The sequence below is a fragment of the Myotis nattereri genome (assembly GCF_964212035.1).
Source record: "Myotis nattereri genome assembly, chromosome: 11".
Taxonomy (NCBI): domain Eukaryota; kingdom Metazoa; phylum Chordata; class Mammalia; order Chiroptera; family Vespertilionidae; genus Myotis; species Myotis nattereri.
The window spans coordinates 36,225,669-36,250,554 of record NC_138086.1 but is presented as its reverse complement, the minus strand read 5'-3'; the positions used below and the strand labels follow the sequence as shown (position 1 = coordinate 36,250,554).

The window sequence follows — 24,886 nt, the reverse complement described above, 5'->3', positions numbered from 1 at the left end:
AATGTTTAAATAGCCTGTTTAACTGCTGGGCCTTTTCACTTTCTCGGTTGAACCCAACACCAGTAAGAGATAAGCCATTTTCATCCTTTATGGGAGTAAGTCTCAAATAAAGCTATTTATACTGGAGAAAAAACTTTTTGCAAACACTCCTTGGGCCCTATCACAGATCTAGTAACTTTCTAAGTCTTGTAAAAGGTTCCTAGGCTAAAGAAACACTGTCCTGTAACAATACTTATATACCGACATAACTTTGAGTACATTAAGTTTCTGAAAAAGTGTTAGTTTTTGCTTACAAAAGACAAAATAATGAAACATATAGAATTTGTTTATTCTCCCATTCATTTCTTGAGCTCCAGTGAGTGAGCTCAAGCGAGAATACAAAAATAAATTTGACAACTGAATCTTCACAAATATCTTGTCACCTACTGCATTTGGAATATTTTTATGGCTATATCTAATGTATTTATATCTGGCTGCTCTAGATTGAAAAAATATATATATAACGTTTACACAAAAAAGGTAGCACTAATGGTGAATTCCCTAGGATACTTGCAACAGTCAAGGTTCAAATGAAGGTACTGTCCTGTGATATCTGAAATTCAAACAACTTTTATTTAAATTGGAAAAACACACACAATTAAAACTGCATTAATAGTCAAAACCCTTAGTTATAAAAATCCTAAAAACTATTTCTATATAAGGCAGAAGTAGTTCTAGGTTAATAAGACCAGATTTGACTTGAGACTATGCTTTCAATGGTAAAGAATGGAAAATAGGTTATTTACAGAAAATATTATCTACATATGTACTCAGGTACAAATTTGGTGACAAAAGAGACTTTTAAAAGCATGTTGAATTCTCAGAAGCAATTCTCAAAGAGCTTAGTTTTGTTTTCTTGGATTTTAAAACCGCCTAAGATCCTTCTTCATCTTTGATCTTGGGAGCCAAATAGTACTTTAAATGTCCCTTATCAGCAACTTTATACCCTACTTTTTAAAAATATATTTTTATTGATTTCAGAGAGGAAGGGAGAGAAAGAGATAGAAACATCAATGATGAGAATCATTGATTGGCTGCCTCCTGCACGCCCCCTACTGGGGATCAAGCCTGCAACCCAGGCATATGCCCTTGACCAGAATCGAACCCCAGACTCTTCAGTCCGTAGGCCAATGCTCTATCCACTGAGCCAAACCAGCCAGGATGCAATCGAGCTTTTACAATGATTTCTAACTCAACTTCTCAATCCAAACCACACAACTTTCCCCTAATGCTGATAGGGGCCTAGATTCACCGCTTAGTCTTCTACTGAAAACTATGTTGGTCAGAGCTCCCGATTTTACTTCTGCCTGTGAAACTCTCCATTTCAAGTGCTTCCTCTCATAAGCAACAGCCCCAGCAGCTCCTGAGATGCCCTTCCCATGTTGGCACCCAATTTCTCTCAAAGCTGCAAATAAACTCCTTTGTTCCCTGTCTCTGCCGCCTAGCACCCCCACTGTTAGACTAACAGCCTCCTGGACATCCAAGCGTTCACAAGCCCACATCTGCTGATGTTGGCTTATAGCTCAGTCCCAGTAAACCTGGGGCACTAAATCAAGATGCGGTTTCATGTCCCCCTGAAGACAGGGAGTGATGGAACACTTGTAACCTGATTTATGTTTATTCACACAGCTCTCTATAGGGAAGTATGACAACCCCCATTGCTGTGGAATTGTGTGTTAATTAAAAATTCAATATGGAATCAACTGTGTCACCGAGCACTCATTAGCAAATACTTACAAGTGTGCATTATTTGGCTGTTCCTGAGCTTTATTTTGGCATTTTGCTATAAGGGATGTCATGGAAAATATAAAGCCATTCCATGATCCGATGCCATATTTACTTGTAAGTGTGGCGCTGATGACTGTCCACATTACTGGGGAAAGTATCCTGTTCTGAATCCAGGAATCCATTCCCAAGTTCCAGGCCCACTCTTTGTGACCACTGTGAGTCGCGGAGCTGACTGTCCTCCAGTGGCAAACTCTCTTACCGACTGGTTTCTGGAGGTGCATCTGGGACCCGCCACTAATGAGCACCAGACTTCCTCCAAGCATTTCAAGCACTACTTCACACTTAGCTTCGCTTATTTCCTATCACTTTTGCTACTCTCTAATTTATTTCACCTTTCCCGCTGTCTTTTATATATTGTGTATGCCGCCCTCATTCCTGCTGGGAACAATGAGGAGTATAATTAAAAGCTAAGTATACTGAGACACTATTCTGTACATGGCATTGTGTGGAGTCCTGAGGACACAAAGATGGATGAAGCCATCCCTATAGAGGACTCTTACACAGACTTCAGACATAGAGTGTGAATGTCACATAATAACCTAACATGCTATTATTATTTCAAAGGGGTGATAGAGAAAGGTTATATGGAAGAAATGGCATTTAAACTGGATCCTGAAAGATAAATAGGTATGTAACAGGTAGAAAAAAGGACTGTGTCTAAGCAGAGAGAAGAAATGGCAGGCACAGAGGTGTATTTTTAAAACAGTGAGGATCCATCCGTTTAAGTGAGGGAGAGGATGTGAATAAAGAGTAATGGAGCTCTGGCTGCATGGCCTGGTTGGTTGGTGTATTGTCTCGTATACCAATTGGATGCAAGTCTGATTCCCAGTCAGGGCACATACCTAGGCTGCAGGTTTGATCCTCGGTCATGGCACTTATGGGAGGCAATTTATCGATGTTTCTCTCTCTCTGCCTCCCTCCCTCTCTAAAATCAATACACATATCCTCAGGTGAAGAGTAAGTAAGTAAGTAAATAAATAAATAAGGACAAAGCTGGAGAGGAGGTGGTGGCCACATAGCAGTTGTCTCCTCTTTACCACCACCTTCAATACACACTTGTGTGGGATGCTGCGAGAGGCAGGAGCACCGTGCAGGCCACGTGACGGCAGGAGGGGAAACCAGAGTGGGTGGTGCTGAGGGCACTGGGAGCTAACACTTCTACTGGAAAAAGAAGCTAATCAGAACGAGGCAACTTAGAAGACAGTTTTGTTTAGTATTATAGATTTACTATGTCATCGTAAGGAAGAGGATGTATTTTGCCTTGTTTAAAACAAATGAATGTGGAATAAAATTGTTAACGCATTAAGTAGCATTTTTGAAAGATTAAACTGCTCTGTTATAAGGAATAAATGGGAACTGGAGAGATGAAAGATCATTAGCGAGATGAAGTAATGGGGCCCAGCCTGAGATGGCAGCTTTGGGACTGGAAAGAAAATGCTCAGAGAGCAAGGAAATGCCATGTCTACGCTCTGACTCCTCAGAAAGGACAGACTTGAGAAAAGTCACTGTTGCTGCAGGTGACGGGCCAGCTGCCTCCTGATTTGAGAGAATTCTGACTGGTATCCAGACTCAGTAGGAAATTATCCCGTATTAGAGACCCAGTGCATGAAATTCGTGCATCAGGGGCGGGGGAGGTGGAGGGAGAGGGGCTCAGCCCAGCCTGCACCCTCTCCAATCCGGGATCCCTCTCACAGTCCTGGACCGCTGGCTCCTAATCACTTGCCTGCCTGCCTGGTTGCCCCCAACTGCCTCCTCCCTGCCGGCCTGGTAGCTCCTAACTCCCCCCACCCCCTCCAAAGGCCTGGTCACCCTCCAACTGCCCTCCCTGCTGGCCTGGTTGCCCTCAACTGCCCCCTCCACCAGCCTAGTCATCCCTCACTACCAGCCTAATTGCCCCCAACTGCCCCCGCCCCCCACCGGCCTGGTCACCCCCAACTGCCCCTCCCTGCTGGCCTGGTTGCTCCCCACCGGCTTGGTTGCCCCATGCAGCTTGCTGTTCAGTCATTTGGTCATCCCTCACTAATCCCCTACTGGCCTGGTTGCCCCACACAGCCTGCTTGTTCAGTCCTTTGGTCATCCCTCACTAACCCCCCTGCCGGCCTGGTGGTAGGCAGCCATCTTGTGAGGGTCAATTTGCATATTACCTCATTATATAGGATTACATTATTAATGTTGCCACAGGCCAAGGAGAAGGTGGGCGAGAGGGGGAAACATACTATCCATTTGCCACCTTTGTGCTGAGAATTAGAGGAAGGAAGACATGTGTTTAAAATGAACCAGTCAACTAAATACAGCCAACTGGAAATGAAGTCACGGGAATTCGATGAAAGGCATATCAATGGAGAATTCTTCACATTAAGGAATGCCATAAGTGCTTGCTGAATGAACGAAAATAATGATTTCAATTTTATCTGTAACATTTGTTGGCCCTCTGAGTTGCAACACTAGCCAGCATCATGTAACTAGTTGTTTTGGGAGATAAAAAAAAAAATCTATATCTAATCTATATATCTAACCTATATATCTAATCTCTCTCTCTCTCTCTCTCTCTCTCTCTCTCTCTCTCTCTCCTTCTCTTTCTCTTTCTCTCTATATATATCCCTGCCTAGGGCCAATCATACCGGCGCTTCCATTTTTTAACATGAGCACCTGAAGGTGTGAGCTGTACTTTCAAGATGCCCCTAAGAGTCTGAAGAGGATGGAGCGCACCCTCCTCCTCCATTTTAATGACGATTATTTTCTCACTATTGCCAAGGACTGAACACATCTATAGTGCTCTGGCCCATTCGTGCAAGCTCACACCTTCACAATCTGACTTACAAAAGAGTTTCAATGAAGAGTACAATGTTCTGATGTACCATGCTGCCCATTCTCTCTGTTCAGTCCAGAAGGCACACACGGGGTAACCTGCCTATGAAACTCACCCACTAAAAAGTTACTTAACTGCTCCTTTGTTCAGCACTCACCCAGTTCTAAATCGCACCTGTGACTCTTTCTCTGTGTACAAGGTTTCCAATGTAATATGCCGGTTTGTCCTGTAGTACCTCAGTGAGGCAGGAATAACTGCGACTAGGAGGGTCTGTAAAGCTGAGAGAACTCTTCCAAACACCTGGCACCCTGCACAATGGAGAGCAGTTCTCAGGTCAAAGCACCTGAAAGGCACAGCCTGTGGCCTATGAGTGACAAAGCCTGTTCCTTCTATGAAAGAAATCTTCTGTGTACAGAATGTAATAGTGAGAAGACATAAAGGAAAAAATATATAAAGAAATGACATCCTTAATGCCTAAAAAGCGCCAGAGAAGAGTTACTGGAGGTGTTTACTACATAGGTGTTGTGAACCGTCTTTAAAAAGCCACACGAGGTTCTCTGTGGGAGTCTAGTGAACGAAGACACTGCACACACCTGCAGTTCAGACGTAGAGACGCTTAGGCCCAAGTGCAGTTCCAAGTTAAATAGTACTTACATTTAAAGCAGCTTCTCCACACTTTTCAATTGCTGCAAGACCCTGATTATGAATATGTGTCTCCAAAAGTTTTTTCAGTTCTCCTAGGCCGTCCTGGATTCGAGATACAAGATTATACATGCGACCCAAATCTGAAAGAAGAAGGCACCACCTTTATGCACCGAGGTGAACTCTGCATATCCACCCCAGTAAGTATGTGTTTATACTGAGATGTACAATACCCTGAAATAAGTTAACTTACTAAGTTAACTTAATAAGACTTAATTACAATAAAATATTTTGTATTTAACATTTACATATTTAACTAGCAATGACAATGAAGTCATGCTTTTGTAAGTTTATATTCCCCCCTTACTATAAGAATCCACTAACATAATAGACAAAAATCTTTTTGTCAGGAAACATCTGATGCTTCTTAAAGCATTGAAATAAAATTTATGCCTAGCACATAATAGGCACTCACACATTTGTTGTACAAAATGAATAATTAAAGGAGATACAAATATCCATCTCAACTATATAAACAGATGAGTCACAAAAGGGCCCCAAAATTCCTCATTTATTGTATGTATGGCATGTGGTTAGTTTATGACGGCCAAGGAAGAAAAATCCCAAATCCCCAAATCAATCTTTTACTGAGCTCCTAACACATCCCAGTAAAACATGGGAGGGATAAGAGAAAGCCAAATTAATCAATCACCTTTTCATCTTGAAGAATTTTCAAAAGAAAAATATTCAAGAAGAAATTAAGGGTGATATTATTTAAAGCTGAAGTCGTAGAACAAGCTATATTTCAAATTAAACATGAAAAGATGCTCTTCCCCAAGTCATACCCAAAACACTCTCCAGAGATCCAAAATCAATACAACAAGGTAGACACTCAGACATTAATCTTTTAAAAACTGACTGATGGTTGTAATGATGTTAACTCTAAGTCAAGAATTCCACTTTCAAAACCATAGATCGTAATAAGCATCTACAGGTTTGGAGTCGCAGAGGCTCACCTTCATTTTTATCAGCATCCAGCAAGTTCTGAAACTCTGTGTGAAAAATCTCCAGGTGCTTCTCGATGAGCACCTGCTCGCACTTCCTCGCTAGCTCGTCCTGAGTGCTTTCGTGGAGGTAGACCTGCACTCTCCGTTGCTCCTCGAGCAGACGGGCCTCTGCCTGGAGGAGTTAATTCAAGTGAGAGGTCTGATTTCTTTTTTATTTTAAACTATTAAATGGAAAATGTCAAATTAAAACTCACAAACATACTCTAATAAAAAACTATTTTAAAAAAAGGGGAGAGGTACTTTGATTTTAGGATGAATCCCAGCCATATTTAAGTGGTCCCTGATGTGTTCCATTTTCTCTGCAATATAACATTTCCCCTTCAAACTCCTCTTTTAATGACTTAATGAGGTTATAATGATCCATTTTCTTCCTTTTATGTGTGGCATTTCACCTTTGGGGGTAATACCTCTATCTGACACTGAGAAACCTATAGACACTTACTATATGTAGAACACCAAGAACCACTACTTTTGACTGCAAGCTACTTGGAGAAAAAATGACCACATGGAAATAATTATTAGTAATTACATATTTTTTTTAAATTTTAAGAAAAACATTATGGCCAATCTCTGGCCAATCATTAAATTTATGCACCTCTGAAATCTACTGGATTACTTATCAGTCTCAATTTCTCACATTGCCCTTCAAAAAGAAAAATAACACAAAGATACAATTTAACAGAATAGCAAAATTAATCAAAGTAATAAATTTTACAATACATCACAGCAAAAATATGTGTGGTGTAAAGTTTCACTGAGGAACTACTAAATTACCAAAGCAAAAAAGATATTTTAATGATAGTCTGAAATTATTCAGGTGATCTGAAATAAGAGAGACAAAAACTATATTTTGTAATATAAGAATGCCAATACTCTCCAAATGATTTTTAAATTTGGCATAATTTTGGAGAACTCTGGAAAAATTCAACTGGAAGAATAAACACCCAAGAACCAAGAAAACATAAAATAAAAAAAACCCCAATTAGAACTTGCAACTGTCAAGACTTAACAATGAGACAACTGTTTAAACTACAGAAGTTAGATCCACGTACATTCTAAATAGTTAATTGTGAACAATAAATAAACTTGAAAAGTATCTGTAGTATGTATCGAAAGGTCAATATCCTTAATATATAATCTCTGAAAAAATCAATGAGTACAGCCAAATAAAAACACGGAAAAGGAAAAAACAATTTACAAATGAAGAAATAAAAAAACTTGACGATTTCAATAGGAGCTAATTAGTTAAATTACAGCATCCCAGGCTTATACGTTTGTTTTACTTATATTTTCCAAAAAGTCTATAGATAACGTGTATTTTTTTCTGATTACAAAGTTATTTTAAAAAACAGTAAGAGATCTTTATGTGCTTGAACTCAGAAGTTCTACGTTAAGAACCTGCTGCTTCCTATCTAATATTTCATTAAGCCAGATACTTTAAGAGTTAAAGCTGATGAAATATAGAGCATGTAAACCCCAAAGTGCCACTTTCCGTCTTAAGTTAAATCATTTCCTAGAAGAACATAATCACTTTGGGCAGCAAAAATTCATCTCTTAAAAACTTTGCCTTCTCCGGCAGCAAGCTTTTATCTCTTCCCAAACAGGGCTGATTTATTCTGGGGGCACAGGCTCTCCACCTCTTGGTCTACAAAGTAGAAGCATTCTATAAACCCTTCCTGCAGCAGCCCAGAGGGAAGGGAACCGCAACTGGTACCTAAGGGGCCTCAGCAATCACTTATTTTACACACAAGTAAAGAAACCAAGGTCCTAGGTGTTACATTGTTGTAGTATTAGGTTTCAGGCATGACATTCTTTGTTGATTTTAAGTCAAGCTCTTGATTGTCACTGTACTTGGAGGATTGGAGGAAAGTATATTAGAATACCAAGATCAAATTCAAAATGACTAAATATAACTGTCCTATCCCTAATAATTCTATTAGAATCAGTTTGCAGTAAAAACAACAACAAAAAAAGGTAAGGAAACAATTTTCAACCTGTGTGCTGCAAAATTTTAAAAACATGCAATACTTGCCCGCTGGCATGGCTCATTGGTTGAGCGTCAAACTATGAACCAGGAGGTCACGGTTCAATTACCGGTCAGGGGACATGCCTAGGTTGCAGGCTTGATCCCAGTGAGGGTGTATGCAGGAAGCAACCTATCAATGATTCTCTCTCATCATTGATGTTTCTATCTCTCTCTCCCTTTTCCTTCCTCTCTGAAATCAATAAAAATATATTTTAAAAACTAACAAACAAAAAACAACATGCAATACTTGACTATTTAGTCAAGGGGACCAACCTCTTTTCCCTTCAATTGTCAAATTTTTAAAAATGACAACCAGCCGAAACCGGTTTGGCTCAGTGGATGGAGCGTCGGCCTGCGGACTGAGGGGTCCCAGGCTCGATTCCGGTCGGGGGCATGTGCCTGGGTTGCGGGCATATCCCCAGTGGGAGATGTGCAGGAGGCAGCTGATCGATGTTTCTCTCTCATCGATGTTTCTAGCTCTCTGTCTCTCTCCCTTCCTCTCTGTAAAAAATCAATAAAATATTAAAAAAAAAAAAATGAAAACCAACACAAAGATAACTGCCTGGTGTGAATGAGTCAAAATTATACCTATTTTATTGTGTCAGATCAGCAAACAAATGTATTTTTTTGGTGTCCTGCAGAATTTTAATAATTAGTATATGTGTGTCATGAGATGAAAAAGGTTGAAAATTGCTGAAGACATAGTTTATTTTTAAAGTTTTTAAAATGACATTAGAAACCTAGAGTAGTCAGGTATTTTTGTAGCTCAGATTAGTCTCAGTGGCAAGACTGCAAGATACATTAAAATACTGATGTGGCACCCTAGCCTGTTTGGCTCAGTGGATAGACCATTGGCCTATGGACTGAAGAGTGGGTCCCAGATTCTATTCTGGTCAAGGGCACATGCCTGGGTTGCAGGCTCGATCCCCAGTAGGGGACGTGCAGGAGACAGCTGATCAATGATTCTCTATCATCACTGATGTTTCTATCTCTCTCTCCCTTTCCCTTCCTCTGAAATCAATAAAAAATATATTTAAAAAAATACTGATGCGGCTCAGGGTTGCTCATTCACTGAAGCCTCCTTAGAAAGAGAAGCCAAAGATCCTCCAGACCTTCTACTCATAACACAGAAATAGGGACAGAGACACCCAGAGTATGTGGATATTCAGTCCAATTTGGCTGCTGGAAGCAGAATACGAATTTCTCGATATTCATGCTTTATCTCAGTATTGTTCATTAGTTTTGTATTCTATTTCCTGATAACATGTTGTAATATAAACATAATTCCACCTTAAGTCACTGAATAAAATGGGCCATCTTTATCCTATGGTGTTGCACACACCCAGACATACGGAGATTCTGATCAATGCACAGGTATAGTAACAAATACATCATGCTTTGCTGTTTGTCAAATATATCATGTATATCTACAATAGCTTATTAGTCCCATTTTACAGATGAAGAATCTGAGAAACAGAAGATTAAGGTCAATCCCCTAGTAAATGGTGGAGTGGGGATTTAAAACTAGACTTATAGCCTGGTTTTGAGATGCAAGGTTATGTGTAGGTAAGAGCAGAACTGTTTGCATGGTTAATTGCAACTTTGTGCTCATAGATTCTATGCATAAGGACTTCCTGAATGTGATGAAAATCATGTATGATAAGATCCAATCAATTTGGACCAAACCTTTAGCCCTCTAGAAAGAAATCCTAGGAAAACCAGGATGCAGGAAGCATCCTGCTCCCTGAAAGGCAGGCCCATACTGGGTTGAAAACACCCAGGCCATTACAAATCTTTGCTCTTCACATTGCCATTGGTTCCATGCCTGATTTTAAAAACAGACTACCGCCCAAGCCAGCCTGGCTCAGTGGACAGAGTGTTGGCCTGCGAACTGAAGGGTCCCAGGTTCAATTCTGGTCAAGGGCATGTACCTTGGTTGCAGGCCTGCTCCCCGATCCCTGGTCGGGGTGCGTGTGGGAGGCAACCAATCAATGTGCCTCTCTCACACTGATGTTTCTCTCTCTGTGTCTATTCCTCTCCCTTACACTCTCTCAAAAAAAATAAATAAATAAATGAAAGAATATCCTCAGGTGAGGATTACCAAATGTTCTGCTTGGGGCGTGCTTATGGTCTAAACAGGGGTCCTCAAACTTTTTAAACAGGGGGACAGTTCACTGTCCCTCAGACCATTGGAGGGCCGGATTATAGTTAAAAACAAAACAAAAAACTATGAACAAATTCCTATGCACACTGCACATATCTTATTTTGAAGTAAAAAAACAAAACGGGAACAAATACAATATTTGTATTTGCATGTGGCCTGCGGGCCATAGTTTGAGAACCCCTGGTCTAAAAAGCTGATTTCCTTGCACCAAGTTACTACTAGTACACTTTCCTCAGGGCAGGTGCTGGTAGAACCTCCGTCCACATCAAAATTCATGGAAAGAACAGGCTCACCCACTGCTGTGGATGTGCACCTTGACTAAAGTAAATGGCCCCACTTTTAAAACATGCACCATTTTAAAAGACTCACCATAAATAGAATTCCATAAAAGATGTATTTATAAAAACTACACTGCCAAACTAAAATTAAATAACAGGCAATGCTAAGATTCAAAACAGATTATGTTTCAAAAGTCCATTTGTAGGCAGCTGTTTGAAACTCTGGACAAGCTGGTTAGGTTCCAGGTCAGCATACAAAAGCTGACTTAACCCACAAATATACACAAAGAACTATTACAATTCCAAGTACAATACTTTTCAAGAGTTCTGTTTTTGTTAGGTTGTGAGATATCAGAAATTTGTTAAGGACTTTCAATGTCAAACTTCTAAAGCCCACTTATAATCACAACCCTATGGGAAATACACCAAGAACATCACAAAAATGTGGTTCGAGAGGGAGCTTCTGGTCTTATTAAGCTGCCTTACTAGCTTTCTATTTCAGTTTGCAGAAAAATTGCTTCTAGAGTCCACGCGCTCTCCCAGGAAAAGAGCACAAGGGGCAAAGCACACAGCAGACACAGTTGGCCTCAGATTCCCTGGAAATCTCGTTGTACATCTCGTACATATTGGTGGAGCCAAACCCTGCCCTTAAGGAAAGTCTGATTGGAACACAGCCACACCTATCTATGTAGATGTTGCCATGGCTGCTTTCCCACCACAGCAGCAGAGCTGAACAGCTGCATGGAGGCCACAAGTTGCACAAAGTCTAAAACATTTACTGTGTGGCCCTTTGCAGAAAGTTCGCTAACTCTGAACCTGGGTTACTCCTCAGAATGTTAATCTAAGACACCTGGATCACCAAGAAAGAGAACAAGGAACCACCACACTAGAACTGCATCATAACCTCACTGGGTACAGAGAAGGCTCATGATCAGGCCCATTCTGACCTTCTGCACAAGGACGGGGTCCTGTGGTGTTAGGAGAGTCTCTCCTCTAACATAGACTAGAAGCCTGTGTCGCAGATTATTAGGGGATTTTAAAAAATTTCTTTATTGATTTCAGAGGGGAAGGGAGAGGGAGATAGAGACAGAAACATCAATGAGAGAATCATGATTGGCTACCTTCTGCACGCCTCCTACTGGGGATCAAGCCTGCAACCCAAGCATGTGCCCCTGACTGGAATCAAACCTGGGACTCTCTAGTCCACAGGCTGATGCTCTAACTACTTAGCAAAACCAGCTAGGGGTAGGGGATATTTTATAAACAAAAAAGCAAAGCTTAAAGTCTGCAAATTTGAGACTATTTGTTTAAAACTTATTTTCTCTCAACCTGGTGAGACTGTGGTTCCCACTAACGTCGAGATACATTCTAGGAGAGACAGTGCAAAACATACAAGTAATACAGCTATTATGCTTCTCTCTTTAGAACAGTGAAGACAGCACTGAGTTTTGATTATTAAACTAATTTACAATAGCTCCTAGACCAATCAAAACCACTTGCACCTGCTATAGACACACAGTCACACTGCCCGCGAAGAAAGTTGCACATAACATACTAAAGAGAAGAATTCATCTGACAGCAGTAATTTTCACTGAAGGCCACTTAAGGTACTGTGTTGAAGCTCACCTTTTTCATGTATTCAGTAACTGGGTTCTGCTGCAAGAATTCAGTACTCTCTCTGGTATAAAATCTCTCTGTATCAGCCAAAAACTGAGACTCAAAGGATTCTTTATACACTGTTAACGTAGGACCCTTTGCAAATGCATCATCTTCATTCAGCCCCAATTCCACTAGAAAGAAATATAAAGTGTATTTCAATTACCCTATTTTTTATATTTTACAGAATATAGTTAGGTGTAGCATCCAATTTAAGTTATGCTTAAATGGTAAATGTGAAATGGCAAGACATAAAGTCTGTTATTCACTAGTATTAAAGTACACTGTTTCCATAAAATAAAAAATGAAAAACCATACAAGACATACAAAAGGAAGTAATTCTGACCAATGGCCAGGCATGCTTCAAAGTCATCATGAAGCTTCTTTAGAAAACTTTTTATATTTCCTGACAGTGTAGAAATAACAAAAATGATTTTTAAACTTAACAAAAACAAAAAACAAACAAACAATGCTACCCACATTTTAAAAAGTGTATTACTTTACTGGTTTTTCCATCTCAATTTTCCAAGCTGATATAAATTTCTGGTTATAATTCACCTCCATTAATGACACTGTCATATTATATATCCTGTAATTCAGCATGAGACCAGAGAAGAAAATAATTCAAATGTCTATTACATCAAATTTTCCTTAAGGTATAAGGACCAAACAATTTTATGATGGGTAATATCAAATAGAATCACACTAACTTTAAGAGAATTATTAAGTACCCTTGTAAATTCTACCTGTACTCTTGATAAAATATTTTAAAATAAATCTGTTGGAGTACTGTTATAACTGATATTTGATATGACAACATTGAATAAAGTAAAGGAAAACTGTTTACCATAAGACTGTACAACTCCACTAATCAGTCTTGTATTGATGGTTTCACCATTTCTTTCCTTTTCAATCAGTTTTAAAACAGCATTGGTTACCTTCAGAAAGGACATAGGAAAAAGATGTGTAGATTACAGGCTACGTATGTATTGTATTACTACATATCTTTTAAACATTTAAATCCATTAAACAATGCGAAGATGAGAGATACTATTGAGACTTTCCAAAGGAGATAGGAAGACAATGGCTGAGAGATGAAATCTGTAGGGGTTTCATAAGGAAAGTGGCACACACACTCCAACGAGTACCTGTTTGTTCAAGGGCCTGAATAGACAATCTCTCCAAGTCACCAATGCGAGCTGGATGAAAAGAAAAAGGAAAGTGTAAAATGTCTATACTTTCACTGTGTTTTTCTAAGACTGAAGTCACAGCAACTAGCTGGACCCTAGGTCATACTGATCAATAGTTCTAGATTATAACTCAATAAATCTGTCATCACGATGAAATCAGAGCCACTTTGAGTTAGCACCTCCAAGAGGCATCACAACACAGCTCTTTATCAGCACACACTTTAGAAAAAAATTGAGATTAAGGAGAACATACGTATCAGTTTAAAGGGCACCTGTAGATGCAATCTATAACATTCCCTAGGCCAAATTTAAGTTTTTACCTGATAACACACTTAATGAAGATAATTTTTAAAACTTTTAAAAATGTCCACAGATGTTATATCAGAAAGTTACTATAAAAAGGCTCCTCCCCTAAATGTTATAATTCATGCATGACTTTTAAACTGTTTGTTGAGAGCGGTATTATTCAGCTAAAATAATATTCACATTTACGACAATGTAACCCTCATTTACACTGTTGAGAAACTCACTTAAACATAAATGTTATCAGTCTTATTTTCCCCAAATGCAACCAAAGATAAAACTGGGTTTATGTAAGACATCTTTCTGAATTATATAAAAATTTAACTTGTATACTGAACTTTCACAGAGTGGTACTCACACACACACACACACACACACACACACACACACACCTGAAAGTGATATTTAAGATAAAAGTATTTTTAATAAAGCATGAACAACATGTACTCTAGTGTTCCTCTCTGATGTAGAGAGTGAGGCCACCGGTGGGCAGTGGGGAAAACGCAATGTGGTGGCCGAGAATTTACAGGAAAGACATACTACACCTTTAAAAATAACTTTTTCCAAACATTTTTTCTAAATTAAGACAACCTTAGAGGGAAGGGAGAAAGGAAGAAGAACCAGGCAGCTAAGAAAGCAGGACCAGCATAAACCAGAGGAGACTAAGAGGAACAGATGGGGGGATGGGGGGAATGCTTGCTGGGTCACTTCAATATGTTAGTAACAAAAAGAATTTATTTCTGTGGTTGACTTGAAAGGAAGCCAACAATGTTTTTTTTTTCATGTACAGTTTATGAAACCAACAACTTCTTATAATTAAAAAGGAAAAAAAGAATAATTAGGAAAAAAGTGAAACTTTACATTTGGTAACAAAGCATCCCCATCCCCACCCTCCGGAGATTCTGGAAGACAAAACAAGAGGTTAATGTGCAAGAACTGTTCAGTGTTGACTGACACTTGAACTTTAAATGAATTAAACAGTCTCATCAGAAGAGCATATACAGGAAATACTGCTTCTACCCTTTCCTAAAAACTTATGGCTGTACGTTGTATTTCCAAACAGTAATTGTAGCATTTAAGGATGTATTAAGTATGAATGTTGAAAGTAATTTTTTTAAAAAGCAGTTGAAGCTTAAGAAACATACTCTATAAAGTATATTTGCACTTCTTTATTTTTGCTTTAACTGCTACTAAATATGCTAGAAAAAAGTTAAGAAAATTAATGATTTTTAGGACTGTATGATGTTAACAGAGGGTGGATGTATTGTAGGTCAAGCAGGCTTCCAAGAGGAAACTGACTCAAATCATGCTGATTCCTACATGGACAAGAGAGCATTTTGTAAGTGGAAAATAAAGGGGGAAGTACAAAAAGCTCAAATGAAAACACTGAACCCAGCAAGTTTTGTTAAAACCACATAACTATATAAACAGAGCACAATTATGGAGCAATAATGCTTTGGTATAGAAATTGAGCTGTACATATAAATGATAAAAATGTGCCACGAGTCTGTGATACATTGTTTTACTTTCAACTACATTTGTGAGGGTAAAGCAACCCTGCTATCACACAACATTCTTGGACATAGGGATAATCTAATTATGCAGAACTTGACATTTTCACATTACTGGTTCTTAAGGGGTCCTGTCTGGTTACCCAATACCCCATCATCAACAAACAGGCCATGCTGCTCTGAGTCCTCCTGTCAACAAGTCACAACAGAGTCTCCAACTCGACTATGCACCAGAGGGCTTGCTAAAACAGACTGCTGGGCCCATTTCCAGAGCTTCTAATTAAGTCTAGGCTGAGGCCCAATAATTAGCACTCCTAACAAGCTCCCAGGTGAAGTTATGCTGCAGGTTTGGGGACTACACTATGTAAACCAGTGAGCCTAGCAAAAACTTCCTTGACTGAAGAAACATATTAATGAAGGTGATTTAACAAATCAACTTCAAAATTTATTTTCACGCAGTCTTAAAAAAAACAACAACCCTCAATTGTAAACTCTATAACGATCATTCTGGATATCATGTTACTGTATAAAGTGAGGGGAGAGGGATTTCACAGTCCTCTCTGCGAAGCAGTTTCCCAGATTCTGACTGGAGTGTCAGGGATGGGCCCCGATGGGCCTGACTCAGCCAGGGCTCAGGCTTTCAGGGAAACTTGATGGCTGGTCAAATAAATGAAGAAGGAACTTTTAATGAGAAACCGCAGAAGTGTGGAGGTTGAATTTTAGATCTCTGGTTTACTCACCCTTCTCCCTACTTGCCACAAACTAAGGGTCATTTATTGATAAATTAAAATGAGGGAAATTAGCCTACTATTCTGAAAATAGCTTAACATTTGCCTAGATTCCCCCAACTGAAAAGATGACACCTCACTAAGAAAACAGACATTTGAAAGGTGTTCTAAGAAGTCTTACAGAATAGATTTCATAGATTCCTTTTCGTCCTTCATCACATTCACGGCGAACCCAATGTCTATTGAGGTAGGCACAAATTCCATTCAGAACTTTGCTGGAAAACCGGTAATCTTCCCACTGCTGAGTGTAGAACTTCAGTACACTCTCATCCATCAAGTCTTCTCCATCCTGAAAACAAGGGAACTACAGCTTTAAAGGTGACTACTGTGTCACATAATAAAAGCTAACTAAAACAAACATATTGTCTTTAGAACACATTAATGGATATGGTTCTAAATGGGTTCTTTAAATTATTCTGTTTACAAAAACATGCTCATTAATTTGAATTTTCACAAGGATATGGCTCATGAGGACTAAAAAGAGGATTTTATTTAAAATTATTTCATCTCCAACTGGCACTTTTTTCATGGTGTTAAATATATATACACACTCATAAAAAGAACCCTCAATTTTAGAGTATGAGAGTAAATCCTTTTTGTTAACAAATAAGAATTCACCTCAAAATCATCCTTTTGATATCTTTTGTCTGTTAGAAGATTAACATGTCTTGTTCACAATTTAGATCATGGGCCAATACCATTTATTTTTAAATTCATCTTCCTTCTTCATTAGGTTTACTTAAAAATTATAAAAATTTAAAGCTTTTTGAGGTAATCTGTTACATTTTTATAATAAGTATAATTTGTTAAGAAGACTTCATGAGGAAACTGTACATTAACCAAAATTATTTTTACTGAGTTGTAACTTAAATCACAAATTTTTATTTGAAGAAAACTAACTTGAAATTTTTTCTTAGGTATTAATAACATCTACAGAGTGTTATCCCTTAACACGGAGCATGAAATGGCAGAATTACAGAGAAGTGCTGTACAGGAGAACACAGGAGGTGGAGCCAGAGGGAGGGCGCACCTCCATGAATGTGCACAAGAACGAAGGGCCTGGGCGAGCCCAGTAACTGCTCTCAGACTCAGGGTCATGTAAAACAGCCCCACACTATATGGTCCACAGCAATCCAACAGCCCTATGAAAACCTGATCATATCATGATACAACCACACTTTAGTTCATTTAAATTTACATAATAAGAAATCAAATGTAAAGTTAAGCTATTCTGGATTATACTATTCCACCTTTTTAAAAAAACAATCTCACTGATAGCATGGCTATAAATACTTTCTACAACACAAAATACGTTCTTTACTTTAATACTAAAGAATAATTCCAGTGTTCATTTTACAGTGTTCTTAATAAAAACAAGGAGGACACAGTAGCTTCAGTAAGACATTAGAAACAGTTTAGGGAACATGAAAAGGATACTATCTAAGTCATAACCTGTGGTCAATCTATTCTGTTAGAATGCTTAAAGTTTCCAATTAGCTTGTAAAATATATTTAAAAAACAATTTTGAAATATGCTGAAATTTTTGCCTATTATCTGTGTAAATAAAAAAATCTTTAAAAATATATACACAGAACGCCAATTCCCAGAGTAAAGAGTAGAGATGTCTTCACTCACTCTATGTAATACGTGTAGCACCAGATGCAGGAGCCACTGGCCCATCCTGTGGCTGGATGGAAGGCATCACACTGCCTTTGCTACAGAGGATGGAGACTGGGGAAGAAAAAGGCAGAAGATGAAGGGGAAAAACTCCATCGCTGCCCAAGCGAGAAGCTCAGAGCAGGAGGAACCCACACTTGAAGGCAATGGTGTTCTAGTGAAACCCATCCTAGCCAAGGGCACAATTTCACTGTAGCTCGGAGATATACCATGTGATTGTGTGTAAAAGGCAAGATTCACATTGGGAAAATGTGGTTACTATAGGTTGGAAAACCTCACAATCACACGTACATTCTGATTCAGAACAGCACATTGGGTTCCAAGTACAATACAGGTCATTTGAATTCATAATTATATACTTTAAATTAAACAGTTCATCAATTTCTAACAACCAAATCACAAAATAGTTAGCAATTTAAGGAAAGCGTATTACTACGATGTAAGGATATCGAAAACTCATAATTTAACAAATTAACAAAACACCCTCACGCAAACTCAATGATGAAAACAATGAACAAATGACAGTGAAAGATTTAGCACTGAAATTAGATTTATTATTTCACTATCTTTTCAATGTTCTATTAGAAATGCTCAGCATATTTGTCAAACGTCTTACCTTAAGAAGATTTGTCAAGTAATTCTTCAAAAATTCTTTAAGTCGTTTGTATAATTCCAAGCCAACAAATTGCGCTCCCCCAGGTGTTTGCCCCTTTTTCGATTTAGAAGGAGGGACGCCAGCCCCTCGGGTTTGGTTTGACTGGTGAACACTCGTGCAGTAGTTATAAACATGACTTGGAGAAAAGTTAAGGAAATCAACATGCACCCTCGATAATGAACAGTGATCAATAGGAATGTATTTTCTTATAAAATATCTCAACATCAGTACATTTCCAATGTAGCAACAAAGTCTATTTATTGAAAACTAGAGTGGAGAAGAGACCCCATTATTCACATCCCAATAAAGGTAAAAGTGAAACAGCCCCATTCATAAGTTTGTCTGCAAGCCTTGCAAGCAGCCAGCCCAGGAGGAAGAGAGAAAGTCCAGGAGGAAAGGCGCCAAGAAAACACTGGACCTTCTAGATCAGTGGTTCTCAACCTTCCTAATGCCGCGACCCTTTAATACAGTTCCTCATGTTGTGGTGACCCCCAATTTCATTGTTACAGATTGAACATAATTAAAGCATACTGATTAATCACAAAACAATACGTAATTATATATGTGTTTTCCGATGGTCTTAGGCAACCCCTGTGAAAGGGTCATTCGACCCCCAAAGGGGTCGCGACCCATGGGTTGAGAACCGCTGTTCTAGATCATTTAATTGCAGCGATTTTCAACCTGTGGGTCGCGACCCTTTTACAGGGGTCGCCTAGGACCATCGGAAAACACATATATAATTACATATTATTTTTGTGATTAATCACTATGCTTTAATTATGATCAATCTGTAACAATGAAATTGGGGGTCACCACAACATGAGGAACTGTATTAAAGGGTCGCGGCATTAGGAAGGTTGAAAACCACTGAATGAGACTCTCTCTAGGAAAACTGTCCCAAGTATATGAGAAGGCAACAGGTAACAAAGGAAAGGTTGCAATTACCTACTTCAATAAAAACAAAAAGGTAATAATCACAGTCTATTACAATGCTTAGTTATATTTCCAAAAGCATACATTAAAAATATAGAAATAACCAAAACTTTATTTTAAAATGATTAGTAGTAGATTTAAACAAAGATACATTTTGAGAGTGAAGGACAAAAAAGCAGAAGAGCCGAAACTGGTTTGGCTCAGTGGATAGAGGGTCGGCCTGAGGACTGAAAGGTCACAGGTTCGATTCCGGTAAAGGGCATGTACCTTGGTTGCTGGCACATCCCTAGTAGGAGATGTGCAGGAGGCAGCTGATCGATGTTTCTAACTCTCTATCTCTCTCCCTTCCTCTCTGTAAAAAATCAATAAAATATATTTAAAAAAAAAAAAAAAAAAAAGCAGAAGAAATGGCAGGCAAGAGACCAAATCCTGTTATTCCAATAGAAAAGTTGCAGGTGTCAAACATGATTAACCACAAGAGCAGTGGACATGCACTACTGAGAATTATAGAGATGTGTAAAAACAACAGAAGAAACAGCCAAAGTCTACAATAGCCGCCTCTGGGGAGAGGTAGTGGAGAGAATGGGACTGGGGGTTGGTGAGGCAGAAAAGGCTATCCTATACAATAAAAGGCTAATATGCAAATAGACCGAATGGCAGAACAACCGGTTGCTATGACGTGTGCTGACCATCAGGGGTGCACGCAGTACATGGTGGGCATCAACAGCAGGTGGCAGAGTGTGGAACACGGAAGGCGTCGGTTGCGGCAGGATGGTGGAGCAGGTGAGCAGGGGTGCCAGACAAAGGTGGGGTGCTGGTTACTATCACTGGGGTGAGCCTCTGGTAGTTACTGAAAATCCTTTGCTCCCGCATGCCGCGGTCCCACTGGGCGCTAGCACCCACTGTTGGTGCCCAGCGGCGGCAGAAGTGGGGCTGCAGGCAGACAGGGGACCGGGGGCTGCGGTGGGAGGGGCCAGGCGGGAACTTGGAGGATGGGCTGAGACCTGCCCCTGTGCCCACCACAGCCTCACCGCCCACAGTTCCTTTCAAGGTGCACAAATTCACGCACTGGGCTCCTAGTCTATATATAGAAAACCCTAAGTGACTGGTCAACTGGTAGACCGTTTGACAGGTCACTATAACGTGCACTGACCACCAGGGGGCAAACGCTCAATGCAGGAGCTGCCCCCTGGTGGTCAGTGCACTCCCACAGCGGGAGCGTTGCTCAGCTGACCGACAAGCACCAGACACAGAGCTCAGAGATCAGGCGAGTGGCGAGAGACTCTCAAGCTCCCATGGCAACACAGCAGGGCCCGGAGTAGCGCAGCACCAGGCTGAGGTCCACCAGGCCTCTAGTTTTGTTATAACCTTTAATACTATTTTAGTGTATCAGCATGTATTTTACTTGGAAAAAATTAACAGAAAGACACTGATTCAGGTAGAAAGAATATCAACAAAACAGAATATTCAGATATATATATATATTTTTTTTTAAATCTTCAGTGGTATATTTTAAGAACTAATAGAGCTATTTCAAGCCAGTGAGTAAAGATAGATTATTCAGTAAGTAAAATTATGGCAAGAAGAAATTTAAAAAATAAGCCATATTAAAAATATAAGTAGACTAAGAAAATATACAGACTGGAATCATAAAACAAAGAAAATATACAAGTATTATATTTTTTATCTCAGTTTGAAGAAGGCCAAAGTCATAAATACTTAATCTGAGAATTTGTAAGTATTTTAATAAAAAATATTTTAAACTAACAGAGTTACTATCTTTTATAAATTAAGGTAATTTAAAGCAATATAGAAAGTTAATCGGAGCACCAAGATGGCGGCATAGGTTAACGCTGGAGTTTGCTGCCTCGAACAACCACTTCAAAAAAAACAACTAAAAGACGGAATGGACATCACCCAGAACCACAGGAACGCTGGCTGAGGGAAGTCCTACAACTAGGAGGAAAGAGAAACACATACCGAGACTCAGAGGAGGCGCAGTGCTGAAGTCAAATACTAAGGTGCGGAGTGCATGCAGAGCGGGCTGGTGGCTGAGGGCGCGGTTGGCGTTTTCAATCTGGAGGGAGTTGCAGACTCTGAGCTCCAGATCCGGGCGAGTCTTTAGGGACCCAGACTCAAACGGGAGAAGCGGGACTGTCTGGCTTTGGTTGGAACTCGAAGGCAGCTTTCTCTCCAAGGTTTGCAGCGGTAAACTGCAAACTGCTCGCTCAGGCCCACCCTGTTGATCCCGTGCGACCCGCCCTGCCCAAGCCCTACACAGAGGCATTTGCCAGATAGCCTCAGGCAAAGGCTAAATTAGCACCTCCCTAGAGGACAGAAGTTCTCTCACTGCAGACACAGCTGATTCTCACAGCCAGTTGGACTGGAGGTCAAATCCCCGCCAGTATTACCTACAACAATCTAGGCTTAACTACAACAAGACTGCGCATAAAGACCACTAGGAGTTGCACCAAGAAAGCATAAAAAATGCGGAGACAAAGAAACAGGACGCAGATGTCAGAAATGGAAGATATAGAGCTCAAAACCACACTTTTAAGGTCTTTCAATAATTTTCTAAAAACTGCCGATAAATGTAGTGAGATCCTCAAGAAATCTAATGAGACCCTCGATGTTGTGATAAAGAACCAACTAGAAATTAAGCATACACGGACTGAAATAAAGAATATTATACAGACTCCCAACAGCAGACCAGAGGAGCACAAGAATCAAGTCAAAGAACTGAAATGTGAAGAAGCAAAAAACACCCAACCGGAAAAGCAAAATGAAAAAAAGAATCCGAAAATATGAAGATAGTGTAAGGAGCCTCTGGGACAGCTTCAAGCGTACCAACATCAGAATTATAGGGGTGCCAGAAGATGAGAGAGAGCAAGATATGGAAAACCTATTTGAAGAAATAATGACAGAAAACTTCCCCCACCTGGTGAAAGAAATAGACTTATAGGTCCAAGAAGCGCAGAGAACCCCAAACAAAAGGAATCCAAAGAGGACCACACCAAGACACATCATCATTAAAATGCCAAGAGCAAAAGACAAAGAGAGAATCTTAAAAGCAGCAAGAGAAAGAAACTCAGTTACCTACAAGGGAATACCCATACGACTGTCAGCTGATTTCTCAACAGAAACTTTGCAGGCCAGAAGGGAGTGGCAAGAAATATTCAAAGTGATGAATGCCAAGAACCTACAACCAAGATTACTTTATCCAGCAAAGCTATCATTCAGAATTGAAGGTCAGATAAAGAGCTTCACAAATAAGGAAAAGCTAAAGGAGTTCATCACCACCAAACCAGTATTATATGAAATGCTGAAAGGTATCCTTTAAGAAGAGGAAGAGGAAGAAAAAGGTAAAGATACAAATTATGAACAACAAATATGCATCTATCAACAAGTGAATCTAAGAATCAAGTGAATAAATAATCTGATGAACAGAATGAACTGGTGATTATAATAGAATCAGGGACATAGAAAGGGAATGGACTGACTATTCTTGGGGGGGAAAGGGGTGTGGGAGATGCTGGAAGAGACTGGACAAAAAATCGTGCACCTATGGATGAGGACAGTGGGTGGGGAGTGAGGGCGGAGGATGGGGCGGGAACTGGGAGAAGGAGAGTTATGGGGGGAGAAAAGAGGAACAAATGTAATAATCTGAACAATAAAGATTTAATTAAAAAAAAAAAGAAAGTTAATCTCTCCGGAAACATGGGCAAAATATTTCAACAGAAAATCCAAAAGCTAAAAGAATTATTAATGGCCTCTTCCCCAAATTCCTCAACCTTAGTAATAATAAAAAAAACTATGCCTTAAAACAATGAATCATTTTATTAAATGTTTCCAATGCAGAGAGAATCACGGATTATAATACACAATGAAGCTCATGACCCAATTGGAAAAAATCTTACTATTTCCCACTCGTCTCATTCCATCCAAACCTCCCTAATGTTTTAGGAAATGACGTGGTACAGATTATGACTGATTATTACTATGTACTGCTCCATAATCCACTCCTCCTTCCACTGTTCCTAGGGGCAAAGATACCCATGATTTGGTGCCTATCATTCCTATGGAAGTTTTTCTATTTTACTGGGTAACTATATATGAAGTTATTTTGTTTTCAAACTTGAGATTACACAAGTTGTAACACGCACATTTGCTCCTGTCATTTGCTTCTGTTAAGATGAGACAGCTTCATTTGTATGCAATATACCACATAGTACAGATTTACAACAAGTTATCCACTCTCTTGTTGTTAATGATCATTTGGTGGGTTCAATTTTTGGCATGATTCTACTTTCTTTTAAATTTGATTTGCACATTGAGGTTTCTAATCTACCTTGAGTACAACTGTATATGATAATGAGCAATGGGTCACACACAGTGTATTATATGGTCTATCCTTTCCCACTATTATGTATTGCTATTTTTAGACTGCCCATTTCATTAAGTTTTCAAGTAGACTGCCCAGTTGTTTAGTCTTCTCTTTTTTAAAAAAAGGCCTTATTTATTTTAAATATTTTTTATAATTAATTTTGCCAGAGGCTTGTCTATTAGTCTTTTCAAAGAACTGGTTTGCAACTTATTAATTTTAATCACTGTTTCCTTATTTCTGTTCTTTTTATTTCTTTACATTTGCTTTCTTTTTTCTATAAATCCTTGCTTTGGTTGCTTAGCTTTGCAATTTCTCCACTTTGCTCTTTCTAATATAAGCTTTGAAAACTACGTATTTTCTCCTCCATACCACTTTGGCTGCATCACCAGGGTCTGGTATGTGTTTTCCTTATTAGTTATATGTATTTTTTCCATTATTAGTTCTCTTGATTAAGTGATTTAGAATTTTTTAGATTCAAAGGTGTATTTTCCTTTACCTTAAAAACCCGTAATTTCATTTTTAAATTAAACAGAGGATGCTATCTTTTTTATAGTTTTTTTTGAAATGTGATGAGACTTACAGCTGAATATGATTTTCTTTGTATGTGCTTGAAGGCAATATCCATTCTCTGACTGCTGGGACCCATTAGAGCAAGCTGGTCTGTTTTTCAGATCTTTTATACTGGCCCACCCGGTGTGGCTCAGTGATTGGGCATTGACCTATGGACCAGGAGGTCATGGTTTGATTCCGTCAGAGCATATGCCTTGGGTTTCAGACTCGATCCCCAGTAGTGGGCATGCAGGAGGCAGCCGATACATGATGTTTCTCTCTCATCAATGTTCTGATGTGTCTATGGTCACCACCATTGAAAAATTCACTTTAAAAAAATTGAGTCTAATAATCTCTGATGGACAAGTTTGGTTTTAAGATTTTATTGCTGCCGAAACCGGTTTGGCTCAGTGGATAGAGCGTCGGC

At 39.3% G+C, this 24,886-nt stretch overlaps 1 protein-coding gene across 3 annotated transcripts in view; it reads right to left on the bottom strand.

The window, feature by feature from the left end:
* The window catches only part of CUL1 (cullin 1), a 101,256-nt gene that overhangs the window by 21,835 nt on the left and 54,535 nt on the right, over positions 1-24,886 (bottom strand). For all 3 annotated transcript variants that reach the window (XM_081102724.1, XM_081102725.1, XM_081102723.1), the window contains exons 3-9: positions 18,555-18,729; positions 16,383-16,550; positions 13,618-13,668; positions 13,317-13,407; positions 12,440-12,603; positions 6,295-6,457; positions 5,291-5,421 (exon numbers count right to left, since the gene is read on the bottom strand). In XM_081102724.1, the coding sequence (XP_080958850.1) occupies positions 5,291-5,421; positions 6,295-6,457; positions 12,440-12,603; positions 13,317-13,407; positions 13,618-13,668; positions 16,383-16,550; positions 18,555-18,729 (943 nt within the window). The remainder of the gene's footprint in view (positions 1-5,290; positions 5,422-6,294; positions 6,458-12,439; positions 12,604-13,316; positions 13,408-13,617; positions 13,669-16,382; positions 16,551-18,554; positions 18,730-24,886) is intronic.